The following is a 17,102-nucleotide window of genomic DNA, read 5'->3' on the forward strand; positions in this document are numbered from 1 at the left end:
TTAGAAAACAACAATTTTCCTGTTTTTTAACCTTGGCATGGCAATATCTCAGCAACTATGGGTCGTATCAACAAAGTACAAAAAAGCAAAATATAGAGAATTTTCTCAGCTTTTCAAAATTATTTTTTTCAAAGGTGGGCAAACATGGGCACTAATTTAAAAAAATGAAAAACTGCGACTATTTTCAAAAAACTTACCTAAAATGGTTATAACTTGAAAACGGTGCACTTTATCAAAAATTCAGTAAAGTACTTTTTGATTGCAAATTCGATTTTACATCGAAAAATGAAGTTGAAAAATTTTTGCGACCAATATTCGATTTTTTGCAAAAATCTGTATTGATTCTAAAACTCATAACTCGGTCAAAGATTTTTTGCCCATTCTGGAAATTTCTGAAAAGTTGGCATTTTATGTCCTCTAAAACATATCAAAAAATAAAAATAGTGTTTTTTGCAAATCAAGTTTTAGTGACAAAAAGCTAAATTAAAAATCACCAATTTTTTTTACCGTGTATCATTTTTTTCAGTGTAGTCCATATCCATACCTACAACTTTGCCCAAGACACCAAATCGATCAAAAAATTCCTTCAAAAGATACATATTTTTGAATTTTCACATATCATTTTTGTATGGACAGCTGTCAAATTTGTATGGAAAATTATATGGATAAACTAATGATGCAAAATGGCTTCTTTGGGCATACCGAAGGCACCAAAAAAGTTTCAGCCGGATTAAAAAATATAAAAATTAAAATTGAAGAAAAAAGACCGATTCCGCAGAGAAATGCTCCCCATACAAACTTCAAGCGAGTAGAGGGAGTGGTTCCCGTGGTCAGAATGAGCTCAAATTTGGATTTTAGCCTAGTGATGGTTCAATCTTTGATTTCAGGTGGTAGCCCCGAGAAAGCCCGGATTTGGACCACCCTAAATACATACATACACACTTTTAACATATGAATGAATTCAGTGTTTTAAAATGCATTTTGCATCAGTCCAGTTATTTGGCAATCGTTTGTTTTCAAAAATCTAAGAGTCGACGAAACATTTTTTGCGCAAAAAATCTTTGGTGGTTTTGGACATTAGAGTTTTACAAAATATCAAAACATGTTCACATGCTTATTATTTGAACTATGGACATTTAACCACTTTTGGGGCACTCATGTCTTATGCTTTGCTATGATTATGAACGCAGGAAAATGCATTTACAATTGTTTACAGTTGATAAATTTTCACTAAAACTTAGAAGTTTCCGGAAAAAATATTTGTTTGTCCCAGGATTTTTCGGGCCGATAATCATAAAAGAGTGGCCTAAACATTCAAAAACATTTGCAGGAACTTTTAATTCGCATTGCTATTTATTATGTTCATGTCTGAAAAATACAACACAATATTATTTTGAAGCAAAAAAGCAAAGCAATCCACTTTAACGACCCTCGGGTCTTTTGTGGGCTCTGTTGCAAATTTCTGCTCATTTCTAGGCGTCCGAAGGTTATGTGTGGTGAGTAACCCAAAACCTCTTTTACGCAAATGGACCGACGTTTTACTTCCCCATCCGATAGAAGCACTTGTTTTAAATTTTGAAGTTAAAAAAACTATATTTTTGTCCTCTGTTTTTTTTGGGAAATTTTTGAAGAGGACTTAAATCTAGAATAATATTTGCTTTGATCCTGTTTGAGGTTTTTAGAATAGGTTTGATACCATATAGACTAATTGAGTACTAAAGACAAGACAACATTTTTTCGATGGATCAACTATGGTCCCCTTGGAACGAGCTGTCAAGTAGGACCTTCTTTCAAGAAGGGCCGTGAATTAATTTTAAAAAATTGTATTAAAAATCATAAACAAAAACGAGATAACCAAATATAAAAATAGTTCTAATGAAAAAATCCAAAAGAAAAAAACTATGTTTGCACTGTAAATATTAAGAAACTTGGTCCCACCTGGAAAAAATCCATTTGTTTATTTGAACACGTAAAAAATGCAGTCATTTTATTTTTTTCTAAAATTGTTTTTATTAATTTTGGTTTTTGTTAATTTGGCGGAAAACGGGGGGAAGTAATTATTTTATATACCTAAATGCCTACGATGCGAAGGAGGAATAACGCGAACTTTTTTTTTTCAAAGACTCAAAACAGAACACGAAACCATCCAAACTCAACAAGTCTCTCAGCATTACACAACAAGGGGGAAGTTGTGATATCGGTACGAAACAGTCAAAGCCAGATTGTGATGAAAAATTCGTATATATATTAAAATTAAAATTCATTTCATTACACTATCGTACAATTTTGATTATTTGTAATAAGTTAACGTTTACAGCTGTGGGTTGGAAATGATATCTCAATTTGCGCTCCCACGGCAGCGTCGACATTGGCTCCTAAAACGGAACCAAACCGTGCCGCACCGCATCGCGCACGGTGTATTATATAGTAATAGTATGTTTTCCTTCGTCAGCGATTACCGACTCTACTCTTCTATTAATAGTGCTGTTTCATAATTCCAGAACCGTGTTGAAGACACCTGCTCTCTTTCTCGCTAAGATTAGTTTATTTGACGAGGACAAAGTTCAAATTGATCCGTTCGCTGTGCTCAAAGACTGCTGTGCACTTCACAGATTTTTTTCCACTAAGAAGTATAGTTTTACCGATTGATTTAAAAAGAGTTCTACCGTAAGTTTTAACAATTATGCCTACGCGCTAGGTAAGTGTGTTGGAAATTAAAAAGTTTTTTTTAATGTTTTCTGCGCTGACGTTTGCTGCTAATACTCTTCTAGCCTTTTTTTCATATACACATGGTCTCAACGGTACAGTCGTCGCGCGCGATGTGATGTTTACATAATCCGAACCGCGATATAATTGGTGCTTGCTCTACGGGTCCACCTGGGTCAGCACCACCCCCTACCACACAACAAAACACAGTGATGATTACTCGGGGGTATTACGTGAGAACTGTTGCACATCAACAACATGAGGAGCGCGATTCAGCTACAGATTCCATGCTCGCCTGTAGGGGTGGGGAGATCCACTTCTGAACTCATTATTGGTGGTGTGTCCTTTTTATTTGCAAATGCAACATCCAATGGCTTCGACGCCGCTCTACAAGTTATATAAACTTTCACTTTCATGCTCGGTCGACCAGCGCGCGATGGGTTATTTACTTGTCATTAGTAATGACGACGAATGTGAGCTATGTGTCTGTGTGAAGGACGCCCCAGCTGGCCGGCGCAGCGCGCTCATGGAATCCAATTCAATCTCCGAGTACGGCGTTTGGTGTGTTACTAAACCTTCGAGTTCAACGCACCCGAAGCGCGCGAAGTTGGCGCAAAAGAAATGAGCGCGTTACGTCGCGATTTACGGCCACAGACAATGAAACAGCCAAAAGGCAGTGGACAAACGCGAGCTAGGCGTCTCCGAACGACGCCTTACGTAGGAGACTATCAGCGCTGATCCACGGGAGCTGGTAGTCGCGTCGAGACAAAACAGTTATGATTATGGCCCCTTCTTCCTACTACACGGCACGTTCGCGAGCGCTCTCCTTCTCTTGTCCTCCTCTTGCATTCACCTTTGGTCTACAATCCACGCCGAGAGTTACTCACTGCGCGATTAAAGAAAGGCGAGTGTATGTTTGTGTCGGTATGTGAGCCATATACAGTGTTTCTAGTTTCTTCTTGTGCGCTTTCTTCCTGCCGCGCGAAACAGTTATCTTGAGCGCTGACCTGACTTCCTACCGTGCGATGGTCACGACTTAGTTATGCTTCGCTACCTCTTCGTATTCAAATAACGCAGTCGTCGGCTACACTTGATTTGCGCGTGAGATTGACTCGGCGCTTCACTCGGCGACAGTCCGATGGATAAATCACGCCGTAAATGTATTCCAAGCAGCGCGATTTCACCCTAATAGGAGGTTTCCCTTTGCACACAGATTTCGCGGATCGTCTCGCTCGCTCTCCCAACGCTGTTGCATCGCTGCAAAAGAGAGACCACACTCCCAGCGATGGAAACGTGAGGGCCTCGTCGTAATTATTCATCTCACACTGTCGTCCGCTTTCGGTTGCGTCTTCCAGCGAACGTCGTATCACAAAGCTTCCTGCGGTTGACTCATCCGGACAACACCAGGTACCGGAAGCGCGAGATTGCTAGTGTGATTCCCACGGCGCGATGACCATCAGGCGTGATTTACTCAGGGTTGTGCTCCGGTTTGTGTGCCGCTGCACCTCTACCACCTGCTGTGCGCGTTGACGCGTATCGGCCGTCACACTTACAGTACGTAATAGGTGTACGTATGTGTGCGAATGCTGTGCGCGCAGCGCAATCACAGGAGTACGAGTTGGTTTGCGCTAATTGCTAATACTTGGCGTCGTCGTAATGCAGTAGTGCTCGTTCAGCAACAGCAGCAGTTATACGGTCATCGTTAGGTAACCTCGTTGCGAGTGCTGCTGCTGCAGCTGCGTCAGTGCGTTGTCGGAGTCTTTGGCCTGGGCCGCGCAAAAGTCGGGCGTCGAAACGGAGCGGGACAGGTTGCCGAAGCTGAAGATCGACACCAGTGACGTTATTCGATCGATGCTTTCGACCGAGGGCGTATGGGGAAGGGACTCGGACGACTGACGCGACAGGTCCTCAGCTTCCAGCTGGCTGGACACGGACTCGGATAGGGCGGTTGCATCGGCGGATGATTGTTCCTGGTCCGACTCGGACTTGAGACGTTTCGGGAGGATCGACTGCACCGCTTCTTCCGTTTCCGACTCGGCAGCTTCACGCCTTCGCTTGTTGCCACTGTTTTCCTTCTCCACTTTCTTCACTTCCTCATGGGTCGAGGGCGCCGTTTCGGCTTGCACTTCAGCTGCACCGTCTTCGTTTGCACTCTGCACCACCGCTGGCGGGCTGTTTTCCTTGTCTTCCGTGTCGCTTTCATCGTTGGTTTCACTCGACGCGTACGATTCCGACTCGTCACTGTCCTCACTTTCACTGCAGCTTTCGTCGTCTCCGTTGTTGTTTACCGAAGCGGCTGCTGCAGCAGCTGCTGCCGCGGCCGCCGCAGCATGTCGCTGCTTCTCCATCTCCAGCTCCATACACTTGTTCTGCTGCAGGTAGTGCCCGTGCACGATGTGGTACGCTTCCTCCATGAAGATGTACCGGGCCTTCTGCAGCACCGTCGCCACTAGCAGGTTCTTGTGCAGCGAGACCCCACCCCGACAGACCCGCGATTGGGCTATCTTGGCCAGCGAGATGCCAATCAGACGTTGAGCTTCCGCCATGGTATCTATCTTGAAACTGCGAAACGACGTAGCAGAAGTATCCTCCACTGGTGACTCACAACGGTCCACGCTGCTGTCTGTCCTCTGCATAAACGCTTTTGAGTAATTTTCCGTTACGCACTCCGAAGGTAGCTGCTACAGAGTCCAATGTCGCACCAATAGCTGCGGCCAGTTTGCATGTATTTACTCGTGTACCCCCCGCTTTAATTCCACACTTCACTCTCTGCTTTGCTTCTGCTGTCGTTGCTACTATCCCACCACTCTCAAAGTCTTTTCAATAATCCGGGTACTTGAATGTTTTATTTTCCTTTGCCGAATCGCCTTTTTGCCTTCCGCACACTTTGCGCTCAATTTGTACACTGACGTTCGGGTCGCCGCTTGCTGCTGTGGTTGCCCCCGTTTGCACTGCCTCCTCTAAATCTTCTTCTCACGCTTATTTGTTTGTGTATGTCAGCACGGCTCTGCCACTCATTAGCAATTATTCACTTTCCTCTCACGCCCCGAAGTTAACTGCACCGAGCGGAGAGTGAGCAACATCAATCTTTACTCTCTCGCGTTCGCGCGCTCTCTGTTTTCAATTCGCCACCCCACACACAACAATACCACAAAATATAAGTATAATTCAATCGGAAGAGTAGGCGACGACGACAACGACCGCGATCTGCACGCTTTGAAAGACGAAACTAAATTGAAAGTTTTGTGCGCGCCTGCATATATTTATAAACTCGACGAAGGTGACGTCACGGCCTACATTTTTTACGTATGTATTTACGAGAGTTCCAGCGCGGTGCGGCGGCGGACAAGTGAGTAAAGATAATACAAAGAGGAAGAGCGACAGCCTTCAGCGTACGAGATGTGTGACGGCGGCGTTAAGAGGTTTGGCGCGCGAGAATCCGATCGGCCCGTCCACATTCGTCTTGGCGCGCGTTCGCGTTTCGTTGCGGGCGGGAGAGGAAAAAATCTCGTGGTCGCTCTCTGGGCGCAATAAAAAAAACACACACACACACACAATTGTATGTGTGTAAACAAAGCGATAAAATGCGATGATTAACCCTATACGCTTCGCCGTGGCAGAGGGGCGTCTGGTCACCAGAAAAATTCCGCTTTACACGTAGATCTACGTTTTCGGGCGTTCGTTTCCATTTGGCAGGAGAGCAAGAGAGCATGGATGGGCCCACCGCAAATCGGACGGTAGTTGGAGAACGGAGTCAGGTTTGTCGTTGGCTTGTTGATGCGAGAGCTGGTTGATGAATAGTTGTTTTTATCCTTTTTTTTAATAATATTTTAGAGATGAAGACAGAATGTTTATAGAATGACTTAGAACATTGTTTTCTTAATCTCTTTTCAGTAAAACTTAAAATTTGTATCCGTTCCGAATCCGTTAATGTAGTCCGTTTTCCAAATCAAACTCATTTTTGACAAAGAACTTTGTCTTAAAGCTCTATCTGCGGTGTCATTCCAAAATTTGTGGAAAATGTCGCGTTACCGTGCTGCACCCTACATTCAGGAACTTGAAGTTTCCGTCCCGTGTTTGGGAAGTGGTATGCAACGCAACAAATCATGTTGCGTGGTATTTTCAACACAGTTGCAACAAAAAGCGAATGACGTAGGAACGTATACGTATACGTCTCCATTCTAAGCCTGGCTAGGTTAGTCCAGGGAAATCATTCTATCGCTGGACGCCGAGGAGTTTACATCAATCTGGAGGCAGGCCAGCCGGAATGATTAAAAGCTCCCGGAATATTCCTGTCACAAGACCCGAAGAGCGTGTTCCTACCACAAGACCTGGAAGAGCTGGTGTCCTCAGGGAGGTTCTCCCGGGGGGACATTTGCCAAACCATGGATAGAAACTTGCTTACTCACTTCTTATTGAGCTATTTATCACTCGATTTCAGTTGAAAACGCATTTAATTAGCTTTAATTGAATGTCAAAGTTCAGACCTGCCAACATTAGAGGCACGCTGGAATTAAATGCTGTTCCCCTAGAAGGGCTCCAAAAAAGTCAAATTTAAAAATGAAAATAAAAATCAAAATGTCTAGAAACTGGGCCGTTCTCATAAGCAAATATTTTAATTCCAAATATTAAAACGAAAATATATATTTTATTGTATCGCGGGAATAAACCTACAATATTCCGTTTAAAAATAAGTGCAATCGATTTTGAACTCATGTAAACATGTTTTTTAATCTTTCCCAATTTGTATTTACAAAAATGGATTGGATTTTTTTGAGGCCACTTTTAAATATAAACTGAGTCGAATAATCCTTTGATAAACAGGTTTTACGGCTGAAAACAAATGTCAAGAAATTAAGCATTTGAATCTGGGTGATGAATAGAGAAAATACGTAACGTGATTTTCGAATGATCCCACTTTGTTTACATCTACAAAGTAGGAGGCTTTTCAAGCACAAGCATGACTTTTTTCTCTTTGGTGAATGAGCTGTTTTATAATCAGTATGGTTGGTTATATTTTGTCTAATTTTGAACATTTTTGCTGTAAAATTGTGTGTGTTTTCAAGTTTTAATCGATTTGAAGATGTTTTTCTTCTTTACGGATGACGACGAACTGCGGCGAGAGTGTCACTCTGCGATGTCACAGATAAATTTTCTGGCTGATTATAGAATCCTGCAGCTCTTCTTTGTCCAGCGAAAAAAAATATCGCTGATTCTAGCAAAGCTGATTCAACAAACAGAGAAGATTTTTACTAACCAGTAGATTTTCAAACGGAATAATAAAAATGGTGATCCCGTCCCGTAAGATTTCTTGACTTCAACTTCAGGTCCTAAACAGCCACATTTTTTTCATTCTTGCAATAAAAAACGAAACAATTTTTAATGATCGATAACAATACTCTCTACTTTTGGCGAACAGTAAATTGGTTCCACTTTGACATTTCAAAATTGGGTCCTAATATGAAGCTTAGATTGCTGATATTATTGTTCACAGCGATAAAGCTTATTTTTCTGAGTACAATGACCCTTTGTACGACCATAAAGAGCTTAAAATGGATTTTTAAATCAATTTTGAAAAATTAACCTCGCGGTCCTTCTTGACAGGAAAGCTCCTACTTGACAAGTCGTTCCAAGGGGACCATAGTTGAACATCGAAAAAATGTTGTCTTGTCAGAAAAAAAATTACATTAAAATGAAAAAAAGTGATCAGAAATGGTTTTTAATCGTGTTTTTTACCGTTGTAGGGGAACTATACCCTTTCTCAGCCTATTTCTATTATCGGCCTAGCAGCACTTTGGTCATGAATTACAGCTTGAATAAAGTGTTTTTGATTGTTTCAAAGCAATAAATAGCTCAAATAAAAGTGAGCAAGCAACTCTTCATTGTTGATACATCTGAAAATGTTGATTTAATAGCGGAAAACGGCAAATGTTATGAGAATTGGTCGAACGGCTTAGTGTGATTAAAATGGGTATAATTCCCCTACATAAAAATTGGCATAGGGCTTTAGTACCCAATTTAGGCCGTTTTGCGAACCACTTTTCAGCACCCAGATTTGAATCTGCCTATAGTGTTTAGAAAAATAATATGTAAAATAAATGACAAATGAAGAATATATTTGAAAAGAAGATTCTAAACAATTAAGAAGTCGTGCTTTCCAGTTTTGTAAACAAGAGTGTATCCCTCTCACACCTTATGCAAACTGTCATTTGAGTGAAAGGGATACACTGCCCACCATTGAAAAAAACGGCTAATATCCACTTTTGGCAAAAACGAGATATTAGCACCAGGTGGTAGAGGATGTTCCAACGCATCTTCTGGAACATGAATTTCACTGAAATAGTGTTTAGACTTGGCTGCCGATGCGAAAAACCAAACGGCTAATATGCCACTCTTATGGGAAATAGCCTTGACAGAGATTTTGTGACAAACACTAAAACGCGTTTTTCTCGGAATACTTGATTTGGCATAATAGCCGAATTTTCAATTATGGGCAGTACACTATTGTTTACAAAATTTTTGTGCCCTTTTAAAATGTTAGGCTCCAAGTTAGTTTTACATGACAAACTATACTATTTCAGGTTTACATGAGGAAGTCTGTAATAAAATTTAATGCAATATGGTAACTTTTTTTTCAATAGAGATCTCCACGGTTTCTTTCACGCACACAATGATTCTATGTTAGTATTTGTATTTGAAGTATTGTTTTGGTTTTGAACGATTGTGATTGGCTGAATTCCAAGCAGCTGATTTTGTTTACACTTTTTTTACGCAGACATAGGCAAATCGAGTAGATCAATCGTCTGTAAAACCAGCTGTTTACCACGTGCTCGTGGTATAACAAAGGACACAGCTGATTTTGACAGACGGATCATTCTACTCGATTTGCCTATGTCTGCGTGTAAATTTTGTTACAAACTAACACACTCTCGCGCGTGGACATCTTTATACACAGATTTTATCCACTCTAAGCATTTTGTTTTTTTTTTTCATATTTCTGCAAAACTTTTTTATTATAAATTCATTCATTGATTTGCTTCATTCAACCAGCTCTCGCACTGCCAAGACCCACCACACACTCGACACCATCGCTGAAGCTTCTGATCGGATGTCGTGCACTTATTATGAGCTACGAGTTGGTACAAAGTGAGAGGAGCGCGCGAGGTGTGTGTGTTTTTTTGGCTTGCTTACTTTGCCCCGTTCATCTCCTTCTGCTATCTCGTCGCCGTCCAACGACGATGCTCTTTTACTATTAATGGTTTGTTTGTGTTGGTGCAGGCATGTTCCGCTCCACATTTCCACTCCTATGAATGAAATAGCCAAATATCGCTGGCTGCGAGGCTGCTGGCCAACCAACTGTACTTACGTACGTAAAGTCTAATCGTGAGAATTGTATGCTGGTGGTAATGGTGTTGGCACCGATTTTAACTCTTTTTTTCTATTTCGCTTTTTTACACATAAAGGAATTTGGCATGATTTTCGTTTTTCTGGCCATCCGATGAAAAAAGTGCGATTAAGTCGTGTTGGACTGACGCAAATGAGTCATAATTGATGGCCCTGAACAGAAAAAAAAGAAGAAATAAAATCATAAAAAACAGGTCACCACGCAAAAGTCCGAACTCATCTTTTTTTTTGTCATTTGATTGTATGTGGGAGTACACCTTCGCGTCATTGCAGACAGACTCTGTGTACTCTCATTTTAAAATCTTTTTTTTTTTCGTTTCACCTTTTCGAATCGTCCTCGGCCCAAAGTGCAACGACGACGACGACGACGACGAAAACGACTTTATCTGGTGCAATCTGCATACATTCTTACATGTTGTCGTTTGCAGTCTCGAAGCGCGCGCGTGGCATTATTGTGTGTGGCACCAGCAACAGCAGCAGCAATGCATTCGGTAAAGGTACAACGATTCGGATTTCCCGAGCAGCCCGAGCACCACACCACACAACAACACACCATTAAAAGTTTTTCTTTCGTGTGTTTCTTTTGAAGAGCTGCTCTGATATGCCTTTGATGCCAGTGACGTACCGGGGAGAAGTTAGCGATGGGCATGTTTTCGTACCTGATGTTAACTTTTGAGTAATAATTGAAAATATTCTTCAATCAAAATTAGCACATTTTTTAAGCCTCTATCCTCTGCACAGTAAACAGAACCATGGCAGGAAAAGATGGGAATCGAACCCATGATCAAAGCGAAGCGAACAGCGCGACCATTCGCTTCACTTCGCTAGGAGACGGTGATTTTAGCGGATTGCAGACTGGATTTTCGCCATGTGATGTGATGATTGTCTAAGCCCGAGTTGCCTATGAATCGATAATTAGGAATAGAACCAATTCCACCTGAACCAGATTCTCACCACCATGGCAGCCGTCCATTGCCGGCCGCTCCCATCTCCACCGCGCACCAGGGACAAGGAAAGGGATTTGGAAGACGGGAAGTGTTGATGCTCCACTTTTTTCAGAGTATTAAGGGAAAATCTCCACGGTATCCTCAAGTAAGTTTCGCTTGGAGTTGGACGGTTTTTGGGAAGGTGAATGGTCTGAGGAGCCACCCTAGGCGAGTGGTTACGACCGTTTGCGTTGTTGTTCGAATTCTTCGTGTGTTCTCATTTCTAATGGGAAAGCTTTCAATTCTTCTCATCGCTTATTGGATGAATTCTATCAGTCGCCCAGGCTATTTTTATAGCGAGGTAATGTAGGTTCATTTCAAATACGCCTGCATGCATGCAATGCAATGCATTCTTGTATGTTCTGATATTCAACTTGCATTCAATTTTATTCTCGTCCGTTTCTTAGAATCAACTATATCAGTCTAAGTCCTACTCAAGCTACCAATGCTCCGCGGTAAAGTGGAAAGCATTTTGCTTGCCAATCCTAAGGACAGGGGATCGAACCCCGCCGTGAGCTTCATGTTTTTTCATTAATTTCTAAATTCAATGAGTCCAGAACTTTCTCGTTGGGAGCAGATGGGTTTCGAACCCAGGACCATTCGCTTATAAAGTGAACACCGTAACCATTCAGCCACGACCGCTCCCCGAAGCGAACAGCGCGACCATTCACCTATAAATAAATTTGTGAATTTATCAATCAAATGCAGGTGTTTCACAATTGTGATAAGTATGGAACAATTATTGAACAGGCAATTTGAAGGGATTTTTTCAATGTAACATTCATAATTCTTTTTTTTTGTTCACGTTTTTTTTACCTCAAGAGATTTTTTAATAGGTCCTGTAAACATATGAAAGACAATAATAGTTTATAGGACCTTTAATAACTCTAGAATTGATCTCTTCATGTGTCATTCATAACTACCGTACATTTTTATTTGCAGAATAATAAACCTTAACCTAATATTACCAGGTTTGTTTTGTTTGTTTTTGTTTGTGCTCTTGTAAAACATGTTATTCAATTTATTATTTGGGAAATTACATGATTAATTTAAGTCTATTCAACTTATTGCACAATGTTTAAATGACGCCTCGTCTACTTCATAATTTTCCTGCTTTCCAACTCAATCCAATCTAAGATTACCTTAGGTTACCTTTGCGCCACTAATTCATTCTTGTTCGATTGTTGCAGTTATAATAATTCTAAGTGTAATCTAGATCTCTACCATGTTCCATTTTTTATTAATCTCTCATTAAAAAAAACAGCAATCTGAAGATAACAAATGCAAATCAATTTATTGAGAGGCAGTTTTTGTAAACATTGCTCGGTTTGCTCTAGAGGTCGTATCGAGGTGCTCCGATTTGAATGAAACTTTCAGCGTTTGTTTGTCTATATATGAGATGAACTCAAGCCAAATATGAGAGGGCTCGACGAAGGGAAGTGAGGTAAAACGGGTTTTGAATTTTGTGGTTCAAAAAACATAAAAATCTTAAAACTTCGTCAATTCCAATTCTCTAAGATGCATTCGAAAGGTCTTTTGAAGCACTTCAAAATGAGCCATAGACATCCAGGATTTGTTTAACTTTTTCTCATAGCTTTTGCAAATTACTGTTAAAAATTAATTTTTTAAAGCCTTAATATCTTTTTGCAACAGCCTCCAACACCCATACTCCCATGAGTCAAAAGTTAGGGAATTTCATGGACTATAAGCCTACGGTATTAACTTTTAGGCCAATCGCAGTTTTTCTCAAAGTTTTTCGATTTTTCAATATTGTGGATTTCAAAAACATCCCGTTTTGAAACATGCACAAAGCAAAACGTGCATCGCCCAGGAAAATGAGTTTACTGCGCCTGCAAATGTGTTCACTGTGCCAGCAAATGTGTTCACTGCGCCAGCAAATGTGAGTTCCGGTGAGGATATAGGGGAGAAAATCATGACGTCAGGAATGAACTCAAATCACTCAAAGTTCATTTTGTGAGTGACTTTAAAATTTTGGCATAGTTTGACAGCTACCTCGTTCCCAGGTTTCCTGTGGGAGAGAAAAGGAGGCGAATACTTTATGAAAATCATACCTGTCAAAATTCCTAGCCTCAAAATTTTGTCGCGAGTTGCTTTTCTCCTCTATTGCTAAAATTCTCTCAAATCAACGGTGGGTGTGGTGAGTAACGCGTGTGACAGATAAAGATGGATCTTCTTGACATTTCTAAGAGATGGATTGTTTTGGTTTTACCTTTCTTTAGCCACAAAGTTTTCCCCACCAGCAGAGTACAGACTGTCAGAGTTAAGTTCTCTGGCAAGCTGCCGGGTAGACTGTCGAGTTAAACATGGCGAATCTGTATTTAAAACTCACGTTCTCTACAGCAGAGTCTCTGTCTTCAAGTATTTTGCAATATTCTGTTGCACGCGTTGAGTGCGCTCGTCGTATTACATCGAGGATGGAGCAGCGTAAAGTAATTATTTGATATAAAATCACGGTTTTATCATCGAAATTGTAAAACAAAAAACTCAAATGCCATCGAATAATAACCGTGACATACAGTAAAACCCCGCTGGATGGACACCAATTGATGTTGAATCATCGGGTTTCCTTTTACACGGCTCACACTTTTGCTTTCCTCTCCATACTGAGAAAAGGTTATAAAATCTCTTGTATAATGAACATAATGTTTTCGTTTAACTTTGTTGTTATCTAAGCAAGTTATCCTTTTGTTTTCAGAACAAGGTTACACATGAAAATAGTTGTCCTGTCGGACATTACGATTCAACCACCACAAATTGAAGTAGACGAGTTCAGACAACTGCTGACCAGGATGATCCGTGGTGGAGTTTCGATTCAAGAGGTAAATTCGTCTTCAGCGCCATCCCACCAAGCCGTACAAGGACCAGTGCCCTCTGTAGTCTTTGCAGCAGGTCAGCCACCTACGATACCAGTATCAGGAACTCAATTACGGCCTGAAGCATCTCGAAACCTTCCAAAACCTATCCGAGCTTCACGACCAGTTGTGCCATTTCCTGCAAGCAGCCCATTAGCACCACACATGCTCGAAATAACGCGAGTCTTGCCGCAAGAACGTAACGGTGACACACCGTTACCGCTAGCCGCCGCCAGAACGAAACCCTACCCTGCCATCCCCATTCCATGTTTTGCGACCGGAACTCCAAGAAGGCCGAGCGTCATTGTTTTCGCCGGAGACACCTTCATTCCCCCTTCCATCCCCGCTAAATCAGACAAGAATCTCGTCGCTGCAAGGCTCCCTGTCCAAGTCTAGAATACCATTACGAACGCCAGAGAGTGAAGCTGGCCGATCAATACTAAAACCGCCACCGGAACGAAACGTGGTCCTGCCATCACCAATCAACGTTTCGCGACCGGAACGCGAAGACGGTCGAACGCCATCAAAGTCTCTAACACCAGTACGTCCGGCGTCTCCGCCGGAGAACAAAGCTGGACGTTCAAAACTTAACATACGTGAACCATTTCGACAGCTGCAAAATTTTGTCTCGCCGCAGAAACGGCGAAGGGACAGCATCTAAGAAGACTTGGCCAGGACGAAGAAAATTTGCGCGAAAGTGGTAATTTGCTTGAAATCGTTCCGTTTTTTAACCGTTTTTTACCGTTTTTTTTCTTCTGTCGCAGAAGTTTAATTTCGGCATACAATTTAGCAGCACTCCTGAGAAAATCTCGGAGCGAGACATACTTACAGAAAAAAACGGACGCTTCGATCGACTTGAACCCTTCGTTGCCGTACACAGACTGTGATGGCCAGGATGAGCAGCAGAAGAACCATGGTGCCGGAAAGGAAAAGAACGAACGCCGAGGGGATAGACACCGCACAGAATCGGAGTCCAGTTTCCGCCGGGACGGACGCTGGGAATCGCTGAAAGTGACTTTTTTGCTCGACCAAACCGAATCGGAACCCAGGTTCCGCCGCGACGAATCGCGCAAGGGAGCAAGTTTGCACGACCGGACCGGATCGGAGTCCAGTTTCCGGACCAGCCCGGAATCAGTTTTCCGCCGGGAAAAACGTCACGAAAGGACCGGATCATCATCAAGACGGCGTGAGCAGGTATTTTCTAGTGCAATTAAAGTGACACACAAACTGCTAATATTTTTTTCATTTTCCAGAACGAACGCCGAAAGGATACACACCGCACAGAATCGAAGTCCGATTTCCGCCGGGACGGACGCCGGGAAGACGATCGCAAGTGGGAGGAATCGCTGAAAGCAGTCATGCTTTTGAACGGGTTCTCCGTTCGTTCAAGTTCACACAGCAACACGAAAAATAACAGCTCTGAGAACGAACGCTCGTCTCTAAGAAACGTTCGTTCAGTAGGCCTTTTTGAAACGAACGGAGAACCCAGTTCAGAACTTCAACATTAACCTTTGATAAGACCTCAGTAGACTAGCTAAATTTCATTGACTTTTAATCACCCATTTACATATCAGTACTGCTAGCCAGCCAGAAAGTGCCATTTTTGCTCGACCAAACCGGATCGGAACGCAGGTTCCGCCGCGACGAATCGCGCGAGGGAGCAAGTTTGCACGACCGGACCGGATCGGAGTCCAGTTTCCGGACCAGACCGGAATCCGTTTTCCGCCGGAAAAATGATCAGGTATTTCTAGCGCAATGAAACTGACTCACGCACGGCTAATACTTTTTTTTCCTTTTATTTTATTTTTCATTCGCCAGGATCGTCAAGACGCAGTGTCAAAGAGGATCAAGAAGCCTGCATTCGAGGGTGATAACCACCGATCTTCGTCCTCTTCTTCGTACTCTTCGGAATCTTCTGCGCCGGTGTCCCACGATGCTCGGCTTACGACAACGATCCAGCAGGCTTTCCAGGGTGGACGCCGTCACGAGATGGATGATGTTGAGCAGAATCAGTCAATCTCTGTTGAGCAGGAGCAGGTATATTGTAGTTGATGTTCTTCTTCCCCTTCTTTCCTATCTTTTGGGAGATTGGCCAGAGACCGAACTACTGCAGTTAAGTGAATTTTACCGGGTTTGATGGACGTGACGGCCCTGGAACGGCCATCACCTCCTTAGGAACCAGAAGTAGATCCTCAGCAACCGTTGTCTGCTCGAGCGGCATCTCTTCAAGCTCCTCTCCAACAGGATCAGCATATGTTTCAACTCCAGTCCGGTTCACGCTAAACTTCTCCAACAGCACGTTTAGTGGTAGGTCGGTCTCGGCTCGAACTACTGGTTCGTCAGTTGCTGCTCGCGATCGCAGTTGGTTTGCGTGCGCCCTAATCAATCCTCGACGTCGTGAAACCGCTGTTCAGAACCCGGTGCGGACCAACACACCTAGTTATCGTTTCCCTTGTTATATAAAAAAATTCTAGTTTATGTTGATTAACAGAGCAGAACCACAGCCTTTTCAAAAAAAATATTGTAATAACAAAATTCCCCACCGTTGTAACGTCACGCAACATATTTGCTCGTAGAACAGAAATGACAACTGACAACGAAAAATCCTAAGCCCGAGGTTGATTCTTATGACAAATTTAACGTTCTTTCAGAATCTGTATAAATATTGAGATGTTTTCTTTGAAATTTATGAGTTACAGGAAAAAAAAACTGAAAAAATAACGGTTTAACCGTTGTAACTTCTCGCTAGAATGTGTCAAACACATCTTTTATTTACATTTTATGCTGAAATCATTTATTAATGTCTTGGAAATGTCGATGTTTTAAGCAAAACATAAATGCCATTTGGCTATTTTACCCCACACCCACCGTTGATTTGAGAGAATTTTAACCATATCCTCACCGGAACTCACATTTGCTGGCGCAGTGAACACATTTGCTGGCACAGTGAACACATTTGCAGGCGCAGTGAACTCATTTTCCTGGGCGATGACCGTTTTGCTTTGTGCATGTTTCAAAACATCTCAGTGAAATCCATAATAACAAACATTTTACAACTTTAGTTTTTTGCCCTGTAGGCTTCCATAGCAGCACTTTTGGTCTCAATTTTAACATTTTTCTCAATTTTGACAAT

At 42.1% G+C, this 17,102-nt stretch overlaps 2 protein-coding genes across 2 annotated transcripts; one reads left to right on the top strand and one right to left on the bottom strand.

The window, feature by feature from the left end:
* Positions 1-2,222: 2,222 nt before the first annotated feature.
* LOC119767016 (AF4/FMR2 family member lilli-like) lies at positions 2,223-6,117 on the bottom strand. Its single transcript, XM_038254231.1, has one exon. It carries the CDS (start codon positions 5,340-5,342, stop codon positions 4,395-4,397), a length of 948 nt encoding a protein of 315 aa, XP_038110159.1. The 5' UTR covers positions 5,343-6,117; the 3' UTR covers positions 2,223-4,394.
* Positions 6,118-12,931: 6,814 nt separating this feature from the next.
* LOC119765996 (pre-mRNA-splicing factor 38B-like) lies at positions 12,932-16,144 on the top strand. Its single transcript, XM_038250307.1, has 6 exons — positions 12,932-12,996; positions 13,813-13,936; positions 14,325-14,510; positions 14,801-15,163; positions 15,223-15,710; positions 15,788-16,144. Exons 1-5 carry the CDS (start codon positions 12,932-12,934, stop codon positions 15,475-15,477), a joined length of 993 nt encoding a protein of 330 aa, XP_038106235.1. The 3' UTR covers positions 15,478-15,710; positions 15,788-16,144.
* Positions 16,145-17,102: the final 958 nt, after the last annotated feature.

The sequence above is a fragment of the Culex quinquefasciatus genome, chromosome 2 (genome assembly GCF_015732765.1).
Source record: "Culex quinquefasciatus strain JHB chromosome 2, VPISU_Cqui_1.0_pri_paternal, whole genome shotgun sequence".
Classification (NCBI taxonomy): Eukaryota; Metazoa; Arthropoda; class Insecta; order Diptera; family Culicidae; genus Culex; species Culex quinquefasciatus.